We start from the raw sequence: 12169 nt of genomic DNA, 5'->3' as shown, positions 1-12169 counted from the left end.
TTCCTGCTGACTAGGCTGTTGACAGCACTGAAGAGAAAACCTGTTCAGCCATCTATTTCAAATTGAAAACATAAGGAAAACCCACCTCGGTATGAGAGCCGACGCACAAAACTGGGTATGCTTTTGCTAATAAAGTAGATGCCAAGAAAATGTATAACAGTGCCTGTTTTTTCTAGGCATATACAAAAAAGTTGTTATTTATTTGACCTGCATCAGTAATCAAAAGGAATTATTTCATACAGGTCACAAATAACGGCATTGCTTACAACAGCGCTTTCATGCTGTGTTTGCTCGGTGGCTTCGTTGCAGGAGAAATCACAAAGAACCCGCCCAGATCCATTTTCACCTTTCAGTCATAATACACGGGAATATGTGGAAATGAGCGTAATTATTTCTTAAAGTAAGGCGAGTAATCCAGATCAGCCCATTTGGCAGATCACGGCTCAGATCAAGCTCTGCTGATGTGAAGCTGGGCCATGAAATGCAGCATCAGCTCAGCAGCTTTGCCAAGCCTGAACGGAGGCGGCGAGATGCCTCCCAGCTGGTTCCAAGAAACTTCTCAAGCCCTAAGGGCTGCAGCTCATTTTTGCAAGGGAGCAACGAAAAACCTCCCTTAGGAGCACACGTTGTCTTGCTTTGCCTCTCTGTCGTGCTGACCTAGATTTTTCTAAACGTGACAGGAGTCAGCTGGGCCAGCCTTTGGAAATACCCATGGGGTAGTTAATTACGGACATTTAATTTGCCCAGCAGCTGGTCCCCTGAAGAGCAACAGAGCCCAGTTAAAGCTGGGGGAACAGCCTCCTTGACCATTGGCAGAGTCTGAAGGACACTTCCCCACCATAGGCAAGGGCTTTGAAGTCCAACAGTCTGCTGCTTGTGGGCATTCTGGCACCATCTCCGAGGCAGGTGGCAGAAACTGCAGAGCCCCCCCCCCCCCCCCCCAAACTACAGTAGATTTTAGAGGAACGTGTTACGGAAGCTGCTAGGTCACCGATTGTAAAGTTTTCGGGTAAATGACCTTTGCAAAAAAAAAAAACAAAAACCCACAAAAACCACCAACACAACCAACCAAGGAGCTAATGCAGTAATGTTTCCATGAATGAGAAAATCTGAACTACTTCCTTCTGTATTTATTCCTCATGTTTGAATAGGGAGAGGGGATCATCAATTCCTTTTTTTTTTTTTAATTACAGTACTGTTGTATATGAGCCTTTGTTAATGAGGCTGCCAGTCTCACCGCTATTTACTAGACTACACAGTTTAAGAAATCCTTTGCTTTTACGCTTGTTAATTAATTATAAGCTTGCACATTTGTATTCCCCTGCCTCCCAGCAGGTGATCTCCACATACAAAATAAAGAGGTATTTCTAGAAGGTTTGTTTTAGTGACTCCACTCAGTTGGGAACTGAATGAAAACTTCTGGCATACAGCTGACAGCCTACACATTCTGTTTATCTTCTCAGCAACACACTTATTCAGACCGGTGCCTGTATGCAAGGCACACGGCTCAAAAAATTGTCACGTTTGTCAAAAGGAAAATAAATAGTAATTAAAAAACCCTCAAACATCAACATTTGTTGTTGTCAAACCTCTATTGTCACTCTTCAGAGGAGAAGTAATAATACGACACAATCCACACACAATACTAGACCTTACGAGGCCCCTACCACCCCAAACATAAACTACAACATGTGCACAACTGGGGAGGAGAAGAGGAGAGGCATAAAGAACACCGCTGTATCATTTATCAGTGTTCTTCAAGACTGTTCTCTCAAAGAAAAAAACTCTTAGGTGCCCCTTGAGGGAATAGACAGGGAGAACATACCAAGTTTAGAAACCACACAAGGTAAAATATCCCTCTGAAAACACCACAGACAATTATCAAAAGGACAACAGCAGGCAAACAACACCCTTCTCCACAAATTTCAGAAGTGTGAAAGATTTAAAACTTCATAGCTACAGGACTAGGAAAAAAAAAGCAAATAAAAGTACCTGCATTTAGAAGAGCTCGCAGACATGAGCAGCAGAGCTGAACCCCTCCAACAGCACACCCCTCCTGCCCGGGGCAGGGCAAGCCCCTCATATCCTTCCTGGGGATGCACTCAGCTGTGGCTGGTCAGGCTCTTCCTTTCTTCACAGAGAGCACCTGTGTGGGCTTAGGCAGCTGGTTATTGTCAGTGGTCATTATTGATTTACTTCAAAACGTTCATATTTTATTAGAATGTTTTCCAACAACAGCCCTCGATTTTTTTCTGCAGCTTTATTTTGCATCAATCGATCGATCGATCAATGAAGTGCTTTTGAACAATGGGAAAGACATCAGCTCAGGAAGGCATGATGTTCAGAAGGATTCCCCCTCTGTTGGCACATAGCAAAAAGTTAGGATCATATGAAAACAGAAGTTTGCAATTGACCGAAACTCTGCAAACTTCAATATCCTATACATGGCATGCTGCTTACAGCTAAATGAACAGCAAAGGTGGCAGGAGAACCAAGGCCACCAAATAAATGACTGGCAGGAATTACAGCCCGACCCTAGCATCTTGCAATTCCCTTTTCCCATCACTAAACCCCACGCCTAGGTCTGCAGCTAACAGAAGTGTGATACAGCACGTCAAACGCACTGACGGTGTTTTGGGAGGGGAAGAAGGAACGCACGTCCCTAAACCTACCGAAAGCAGCAGGGTAGGTGGCAGGGCCACCCGTGGGGACGTGCCACCTGCGTGGGGAGATGGGCTTCTCCTGATGCTGTGTAAGCGGGTACTGGCAGAGCTTTAGATGTTAATCCAGAGCTAACAGGACCTGGTGGAAGAAATTAAGGAATGAATGCGGAAAGAGGTTTTGTTTCAATTAAAGATATGCTTTGTTTGCATCAGTCCTTGGAAGAAGTTGTGCTGTGTGCCTGACAAACCATGTGGTCACAGGGCTGCTCCCACAGCCAAGTAGCTTCACTCTAGTGGAATTACCCAGGTCAGAGCATCCTCTTCCACTGGAGACAAGAACAGGCATTTTGGCAGGGGGGCTGCTGCACCCTGAAATTGAAGGATGGGTTTACCAAAGGTCATGATATCTGACGAACACCTCTGGGATCCAATTCATCACATTTATCGCGGCCCTCCCTCACCCACACAAGCCCAGCCCAGGACACCTCCGCACCCAGGCCCTGCACCTTGCCCAAGGACACAGGCAGGCACACGCGAGGCAGCGTTTGCACCTGACCCGCTATGTGAAACAGAATCTCCTTCCAAGCCGGTGAGCAGTGACGCTCACCCTGCCTGGCCGGTGAGGGGTCTGGCAGTCCCCACCATCCTCACGGGGCCAGAGCTGCAGCCCTGCCTGGCCATGGCCACCCCCTGGCCACCCAGAGCTCCCGTGCAAGAATGACACGGATCTCGTGTCAATGTCTGTGACAGGGAAAGGAAAAATAATGAACTCTGAATTCTTAATGCAAGTCTGCTATTAGTACCATATGAGAGAATGACAAATCTTTCACTGCTGAGGTGGCATAGCATAATTTTAATTATATTTTGAATAAATACAATGCTTAGATTTACATTTTGCTGATGTAACAATTTGTGACATTTTTACATAATCATTAAAGTGATTTTTTTTTTAAGGTACATAAGAATGCCTTATATAAAAATACTTCATTAAGTGAAGCATTTAAAAATTGTTGTGCCTTTGAAATGCCATAGTCCTATTGCATTTCATAATGCAGAAACGTTAGCAGCACAGATATTTTGGTATTCTTTCCAATTACATAAATTCATTTAAATGTTTAATTTTGATAATTTTTTTCCCCCTTGCAAGTATTTAACTTTAACTTTAAAGCCAACAGACTCGCGTAACAGCAATATAGACTGGAAATCAATTCTGGTATCATTATATTCTCATGTAAAGAGTTTACCACTGAAGAGTGATTTACAATTTATGTTTATACTTAGTACAATAAAAATAAAACCAAACAGCGTATATCCTGTTTGACATTTTAAGTATCTTCTAGACATCACTTTCCTTTTTATTTTCCTTTTTCTTTTTTCCCTCCCCAAAACACATTTTCAAAATCAGACAGTGATTCTGAGTGCATTGATTCTTGATTGCTCCGCCCGCTACCTCTCTTGCCCCTGTTCTGTGAAGATCTGCTAAATGCAGTTCCCACTGATCAGAAAAGAAGTTGTAAATGCTCTGAGCTTCTAAAAAATTAAGTCTGGGATCATGCAGGATGATAAAGCAGGGACTCAGACAGCAGAAGCTGTTGGCCACTACTGAGAACTTTGGTTATAAAGTCCCATTTTCTTCTCATTAGATACCTGAGACATCCTCATAATTTCCTGAGAGTTTTACCAAAAGAGACGAGAGAATAATTAGACCCTTATTCATAGTGTTCTTACATCCCCAGATCTGCTCTTTGATGATGTGGTTCATTGCTTGCTTCAGTGGAAGCAGCACATGCGCAGTACGTGGTCTATCACCGCCTATTTCTATACAGATTTCTTAAACCCTTCTGACCACGAAGGAAGGAGCTGTGCCTGCCAGGCTGTGATTTACAGGACACATTCTGGAGACCAAGCCCTATACCCATCATTCTGGATGGCAAGAAGGGAAAGACACTAACCATTGGGGCATCAATAATTTTCAGTTCCACGTGCAAACCAACATGGTCCTTCCAAAACCACAGCAAGTCAGTGGTCTTTTATGATTTGCCCACCATATGTGAGAGTCTCTTCTCTACTCCTGCTCCTTCATGAGACACAGTAAGAAGGAACAGACTGTTTCCCAGAAAAAAAGTACTGCAGAGATAGCCAGAATGCTGCTGCCTTCGTCCCACGGTGCAGGTGCAGGTTAATTTATAGATATAGCTGGATATCCCTAAGTAGTAAGTAAAATAAAAGTGAGATCTGCATAAGATTGGATATGCGGTTCATTCTTTCTAGTCCCTAGGAACCCTCTGTTTTGGTTGCTCCAACTCTCTGGATGATGCCCTTCCTAGCCTACGGACAGCTTTCGCCCGCCCCAGGGTATCTCCTCTCGCACATGTGACTTGCTGGTGGTGCTTTAGAGCCAAAAGTGTCCTACTGCAGCACCAGGGAAGGAAACATCCCCGCAGACCGTTCCAAACTGCAGAGGAGGACTGAAGATGGAAGCTCAATTTATAAATCATAGCATGACAATAAAGGAGCATCACTATGAGATTGCAGCATCTCCTGAAAAAGCTATAGTAAAAGCTGGTTTTCCTGGACACCTAGCGACAGCTCACCCAGCTCTGCCTGTGGGAACTGGAACGATTTGATCCCACGCAGCCCGTGGAGATGCTCACTCTGACCTTGCTGGATGTTCAGCTGAGCTTTTCTAGGGCACTGCTAACTACATCATATTTATTTTAATATAACTTAATTATCAACTCGATATGCTAGAGGCAGGATTAAGACCTCTCATTAAAATACCTACAAGAAAAATTTGGGTCAATCCTGGTTAAATTTAACCATGTGGAATGGTCTATAGGAGCTCTGTCGCAGCTGGCCTTAAACTGAATTTTGCCCAAGCGAAAAAGTGACTGTTGTATGCGCACTCGGCAGTGGGCCTGAATTTCTCTTACATTCCTTGCCATCCCCCTCTGTTACCTGATTAGTGGATCTCTGCCCATAGTGATGAAAATGGTATCTGGGTCAACGTGTTCTTTGTTAATTGCATTAGCCATGTGCCTAAGACTTAGGCTTCCTCTTCTCCCGGCACTGCCTTTGGCTATTAACATGTGGTCTTTAAAAGTATTTCACTCTTAACAGTGTACTTAATCTGTCAGGCGAGGTGGATAGAGTCTGTTTTAGGCAGACTAAGATGATCAGTAGAATGCTAATCACAAAATTCGCATGGGTGAAGAGACCCCTTTATAAAAAGCAACACAAGCCAGTTTATATGCTCCTTTTTGTACTGAGTCTCCAAAAGCAGAGAGAAGGATTACAATTGTATTCTGCATGTGAGGTCTAATTATACTCAGAATACCTTATTTTTTTTATTGCTGCAACATTCTGGAACTTTACTTTATAAATAGGATCATTTTCCCTTTGAGGAAAAAAAAAAAAAGAATACAATATTGGCTTTTATCTTCCAAGTTGTTTTGGTTTTGTATGTTAATCACATTTTATTAGCATAGTTTTTCCTCACATGATAGCAAAGATCAGAACAAAAGTGTGTTCAAACCTACACCCACACACAAGTACATACCTCCTGAAGCATTAGCAAATGGAGAACTGCTTCTGGCTTGGAAATGGAAAATTCCTATACTAGTAGTATGGCAAAGTCCAGCACAAGAAGCTGCATATCTTTAACTAGCAGGATCACAATCAAAAGACCTTTGAGAGGTCTATAGTCAGATGTAAAGAAAAACACCTTCTTCCTGCTCATTTATTGAACACCATTGGATCCTACGCACTAGCCAACATCCAGACCACCAGCCGATAATGAATTAATGAATTCCAACACCAGCAGAGACTAAAAGTTTCCCTTAGCTAAGCTGAAATTTTGAGTTTAACTAAATTCCCAAGGCCATTCACTACTTTTTGAGCAGGAAATAAATATCCTGAAACTATTTGCTAACTGTTCAGCTTTGAAAGATAATATTTGTTCTGAATGCTTCAAGATTAGGGCTCTGTAAGATACTTGTTGGAGGACCAGGGCCACCGTGCCCATCACCGCTCGGTCCAGGCAGCTGTGGGGTAGCGTTCCAAAAGCGCGTTCCGCAGCTGGGCTGTGTGGATCTTGTCTCTGGTCTCCACCGTGCAGGTGACCTGGGAAAAGAATTAGGATCGTTCCTGACGGCATGGCGGCAATCTTGGACAAAGGCATTTCCAACTCAATCCTAAAACACACTCGTAAAAGCAAAACGATCAGTTCAACAGTAAAAAACTCTGGACCTCGCACCCCCTGTCTACACAGGTAAGAGAACTGACATTGCAGACATCTGGGGCTCTTCCAACCCTTCCGTGCCGTCTTAAAACCTTCCAACAGCCCTACTTTATTGCCTTCAAAATTTAAGATAGGCTGATCCTCTGCTGGCTCCTGGGCAAAATACTTGTCTGCTGCTGGCCTCCCTGAAGTCACCCGCTAGCAGCTTCTCTTTCCCGTTCCCTGGGGTGTGTACGTGGCGCTGCTGCCACCTCACCAATCTCCGGCTCTTACTGCACCGCATTTCCATGTTTCTGGGCAGTGTTTGTTCCAACACCTACATCCTTCACATTTTTTATATTCTCCTCCTCTTCTCTCTCATGGAGTTATCCCCCAGACCTTTACCACCTCTGCAGTATCCTAGCGGGCTGCATCTCCTCCCACGCCTTTTTGTTTTATTCTGATTTTTTTGTTTGCTCATTGCATTGCTTCTAGTCCTTGGCTATGGTTCTGCTACTAAATCCAACTAAACCCAGGAAAACCTGATCTTAATAGTTTTGTTTTTATTCTCCACTTGCCTCCACAAGTATTACTGACAATCCTGTCGTGCAGCCACTGAAGACAATAACTGCAATGTCATTTTTTTCAATTCTTCTTTAATCCCTCTTTCTACATACTCACATCTCTACGGCATCATTCGAGAATCTGGGCACTACCAAAGGCGAGGCACCAATACGAAGGTGCAGAAGGAAAGTGATACTTTGCGATTTTAGACTACAAACTTAATCACCGCTGACCCTGCTGGAATTAACGCTGGCATTTAAAGTGCCACGTGGAAAAAAGACCTCACAAAAACCTGGAAATCTAGCGAGGAAAGGATCACGGTGCAACAACAGAGAGTTTATCTTAACAGGCAAATCTACAGAAAACAGAAAAAAAACCTGGCCGTGGTAACCTTACGGTGGCCTACTAGAGACAGATGCCCTGCGTAATGCTCCTGTCAGAGCTGCAGGAAGGCAAAAAAAAAATAATTGTGTCTACTCAAATATGTTTATGAGGACATTTCTAAATAAGAACTGTGTGAATTTATATTTTTACAGGGCTGAGCTTAAACTAACAATACACCTTTACCAAAACTGCTGAAGGAGAAGACAAACCACTAACTCCAGGTTATTCTGAACAGCCGTGAGCCCACTTCATTAGAAAACTGGCTACAGCTTCTTAAACATCCATCATGAAATAAGCCACATTTCTGATCTGTTTCTGTAATTCTTCACCTCTTACCCTGAGCATAGGTCTATTCATGTTTAGTTATTTGGAACACAAATTAGATGCTAAATTCTTCCTCCTCTGAAAAAATGGGAATTAGTCTCAAGAGAAGGGCAGTCACAGAGGACAATTAATAATGAGGGAAGAGGAGAGAACACAAAGACTGGGAAAAGTATCTAAAGGGTATCTAGGGACCAAACACCCATTATCCATTCCCTGCTTCCTACAAAATCCCTAAAGCTTTGCAGCCATATCTTCAAGAGCGCACACCCACCCCTCACAGAGTCCGTAAGCACGAAAAGCAGCTTTCCTGCCCTTCCACTGCACTCGCGCCTGTTTGTCCTGAGCAAATCAAGTGCTGCACTTGGAACCCGTCCGGACTTGCCAGCTGCAGCTTTGCATGTCTGGCAGCGCGCGGCTGCTCTGCCCTGGGAGCAAGCATGGGAAAGCGGTTCGATTTACAGAGCTCACTCCCCTCCCCTCTGCCCTTTTCTTTCTGCTAGTGATTGAAGCCAGACAGACTTGGATAGACTGGAGCCAGAGAGCTTGTAAACAGTTTGGAGGAATACTGTCTTTTTGTTCTGGGCGTGCACAGCATCCAACACGTGATACAGCCATTAATACGCTGCAGTGGATTATAAAAAGTAACAGCAAAACCAGCAGTAATAATAAAAAACTCCAGAAATTTTCCTGATTTTTCACACTTGCCAAATAGAGGAACAGAGAACATTTGCCTACAGCAGGAGCAGACAGGGAATCACACTGTACTTTAGAGCAGCTACAGGTCTACACAGCAAAGGCGGCAAGAATTTGCTTTCTTCCTCAGATTACGCCCGTTTACACTGCAATTTTACTTTCACAGACTCTGCTCTCTCATTCGCTTCACCTGGGAAGTATAAGTTACACGAGTGTCCAACAGGGCAACCCTCATATTCGTGGGGAGGTATATGAGGATGGCATCTATCTGGGATGAACAGTCACCCCAGTACTACCAGCTACAGGAGCTTGCACAGCCACGGATGAACTAAGGGCTCCAAACTGGTCTTATTTAAGAAGAATTTATGAAACCTATTGCCTGGTATTTCTCATACTCCAGACAAGATAACTCACGACAACTAGAGAAAACTTGAAATTTGTTTCAAACCCATAAGCCCTCAGTACTAGACATCGGCTTTTTGACTGAGCAGAACTTCAAGGACTGCAGGACCATGTTTGCACAGTAGAATTTTCTCTGCATCTAAAAACAAACAAAAAAACCCCACAAAAACCAACCACCACCACCCAGTACATTTTATGCATTTCTCTCCTGCATATTCCATCCTTGCTGGATTAAAAAATAATAACGAAATTATCTGGTCCTGTAAGACCGTTAAAATAACCAGCCAGATGGATCTGTCACTGCATTTAGAGTTCTGCTCTTGGTGGCAGGTAATTTAAAGATTGATTCCAAACTAAGGGTTTAGTTAGCCTGTTGGGGTTTTTTATAATAGGGCTTCAAGCAATGGAAGAGAGAGCAGCCTTCACTGAACGCTGGTTTCTTGTGGGTTTTATTTAATAGCTAGAAATAACTGAGGGAGCAAGACGAAGGCTGGAAAAAAATAAAGGCAAAACTTGATCACAAGTTATTACTCAGGGCAACACCAAAACCCAGATACGCAAATTAAAATATTCACAGGATTAATTCAATTTCAAAGAGAGGAAAGTTCATAACTTCACAAAAGAAGAAATTTGCAGAGTTCTGTGCTGAATAATTTGGGCAAAAGAGCAGGCACCTCTGTCCCTTTTAACTGCAAATCTCACATGTGGGTGCTTAACCTGTTAGACCGTATTTTCCTAGATTTAAAAAATTCATTTAGAGTGCTTCTCAACTCCCTGATGCCTGCTACCTGTAGGGTGTGTGTGCAAATGAAGATGTTGGGTGGGCATGGTGAGCCAACACTAGAGAGCAGAGGAAATGTGAGCAGCGAGGCTCAATCAGAAGATCCCAGTCTTTTGTGCTTTCTCCAGGCTCCATGTAAAGATAGATCGTAACCAGGTACTGCAATTCCTTATGTCCCTGATTCATCCGCTGAACCTTTGTATCCCACTTTAATCCTAGAAACCATACTCATCATCACCTTCTTCTGCGCTGTTGGTCTTGGTGGATTCACGTAACTTAACATTCACGATACACCACACTCAGCAACAGCATAGGTTTGTTTGCATGAAAACCACTGGATTTATTTATACACGCTGGTTTCAGTTCTATAAAGCAAGCAAGGCTTTTTGTATCTGTTAAAAATATATATATATTAACTGGGTAATTTTCCGAATTACTCTGTAAACACCCAGTGTGGGTTACTGCACATCACGGATGATTTGGCAACAGCACTTCATTTCATGGTTTGGGGATCAGCTGCCAGATAGCCCTCAAGGTCGGGGCGATGCAATGCAACGCTTGGGAAAGAGCATAACAGCTGCCACAGCTGTCACTTGGTTGTGCAACCCCAGCCCTTATCTTTTGGCATATTCTGGCATTCAGGTGGGTGAGCATGAGCACAAACAAGTTACTGTCACATTTCAGAAGTCAGACGGTAATCCAACAGGTCTGCTCCCAGCCTCCCTGGAGTCAGGTTCTTATTTCTACAGCTGGGGCAGGCTATTCCGTACCGCCTGTCTGCTGCGGAATGCCATTAAAGAAAATAACCACATTCTTTCGGAGGGCCTCAGAAGAATTGTATTGTTGAACCTCCCACTTGCAAGTGTCTCCTTTTGGCGGGTGGGGAACTGAAGCACGGAAACGGTGCCTTGCCCAGGGTCACGCAGGAAATGCTTTGGCAATGACAGCATCCTTCTCGTAGCTGGACAGCTGCGCGCTCCCCTGCGCTCTCTTCACAGGACAACAACATGGAATGTGTTGGCAACCGGGAACTCTATCCAAAATACTCTCCCTCAGCCCTTCATAAAATGCAAGCTGGCCCAAAGGAATTTACTCAAATTGACCAGAGCAGACTGAAATAATTCAATGAGCTCTGGCCTGAGGTGGATAAACTGTATGGAAAAAACAAGTACTACACCACACCAAGTGAGGCAGGAAACCCAGCACCGCTGGGACAACATGTAACGTTATCGTAAAGAAAAAGCAACATTCAATTAATGAGTTAGGATTTTGTTGCGCAGTCAGAGGGAGAAGTAATGTGATGGATGCTCTTTTTACAGTTGATCTTTTCTGAGCTATTTAAAACCACGGCAGAGTTAAGCTCCCAAGAGGTTTGAAGTGAACAGCCCAGCCCAGCCTATAACATCAAAAAGGACCAAGGTCGGAGGGACTGCTGCCACCACCGCGGCTTCCCTGCAAAGCTGCTGGAGCACCTCAACACCCTGCAGCCCCTCAGTGCTCTGTTCCAGGACCCTCCTGTACCTGCCAGTCTGATTATGCTGCAGTTTCAGTGGTGAGGAGAAGACTTTTCTAAAACCTGATGAGCTCAAAGATTATTTTTTTTTTCAGCTGAGTTGCCCGATTCCAAATACGAGACACCCATTAAGCAGGCAAGCTGCTGATCTATAGCAGAGCCTTGCATGGCTTCAGAGCAAAGATAGTTCTTATCTTATTAAGCCATTTATTGATTTTTCTCATTGACTTCTCTGTGTCAATGATAATATGAAATTAAAGGGATTTAAAGGGTTATAAAGAGGTTTACAGATGGAAGTAATTTAAGCGATAAGTTGTCCCACATGGAATCTGAGGGATATTACTGATAGAGAACAGGGAAAGTTCACAGCAGTAAGTTGCAGCCTCCTCCTACGAACTGGCCAATCCTCTAGATCTCTAGATCCAGTTTGTCAGATGATTTTTTCCTTAGCTCTGATCATTATTTCTGTCTAGATATTCCTGGTAATCTAACCTGCTTCAATAGCTGTAAAATGTGAAGCCTACCAGACTGGTTATCGGTACGATTTGCTAAGCGTTATCTATTTCAATATCGGGACTTTGGAAGCCATTCCCTAACTGCTCAGGTAAGAGTGAATCAGGGCGTGG

The 12169-nt window shown here is 43.7% G+C and overlaps 1 protein-coding gene across 4 annotated transcripts in view; it reads right to left on the bottom strand.

The window, feature by feature from the left end:
* Nucleotides 1–3494: 3494 nt before the first annotated feature.
* LOC101921879 (putative threonine dehydratase) overlaps nucleotides 3495–12169 on the bottom strand; it is a 52037-nt gene continuing 43362 nt past the window's right edge. For 2 of the 4 annotated variants that reach the window (XM_055797797.1, XM_027795547.2), the window contains exon 11: nucleotides 3495–6785. In XM_055797797.1, the coding sequence (XP_055653772.1) occupies nucleotides 6687–6785 (99 nt within the window). In that variant the 3' untranslated portion in view covers nucleotides 3495–6686. The remainder of the gene's footprint in view (nucleotides 6786–12169) is intronic. The other 2 variants (XM_013304116.3, XM_027795548.2) reach the window with 1 other exon arrangement.

Source organism: Falco peregrinus, chromosome 1 (assembly GCF_023634155.1).
Source record: "Falco peregrinus isolate bFalPer1 chromosome 1, bFalPer1.pri, whole genome shotgun sequence".
NCBI lineage: Eukaryota > Metazoa > Chordata > Aves > Falconiformes > Falconidae > Falco > Falco peregrinus.
Note: the sequence above shows the minus strand (reverse complement) of the source record. Positions and strands in the feature narration are given on the sequence as shown.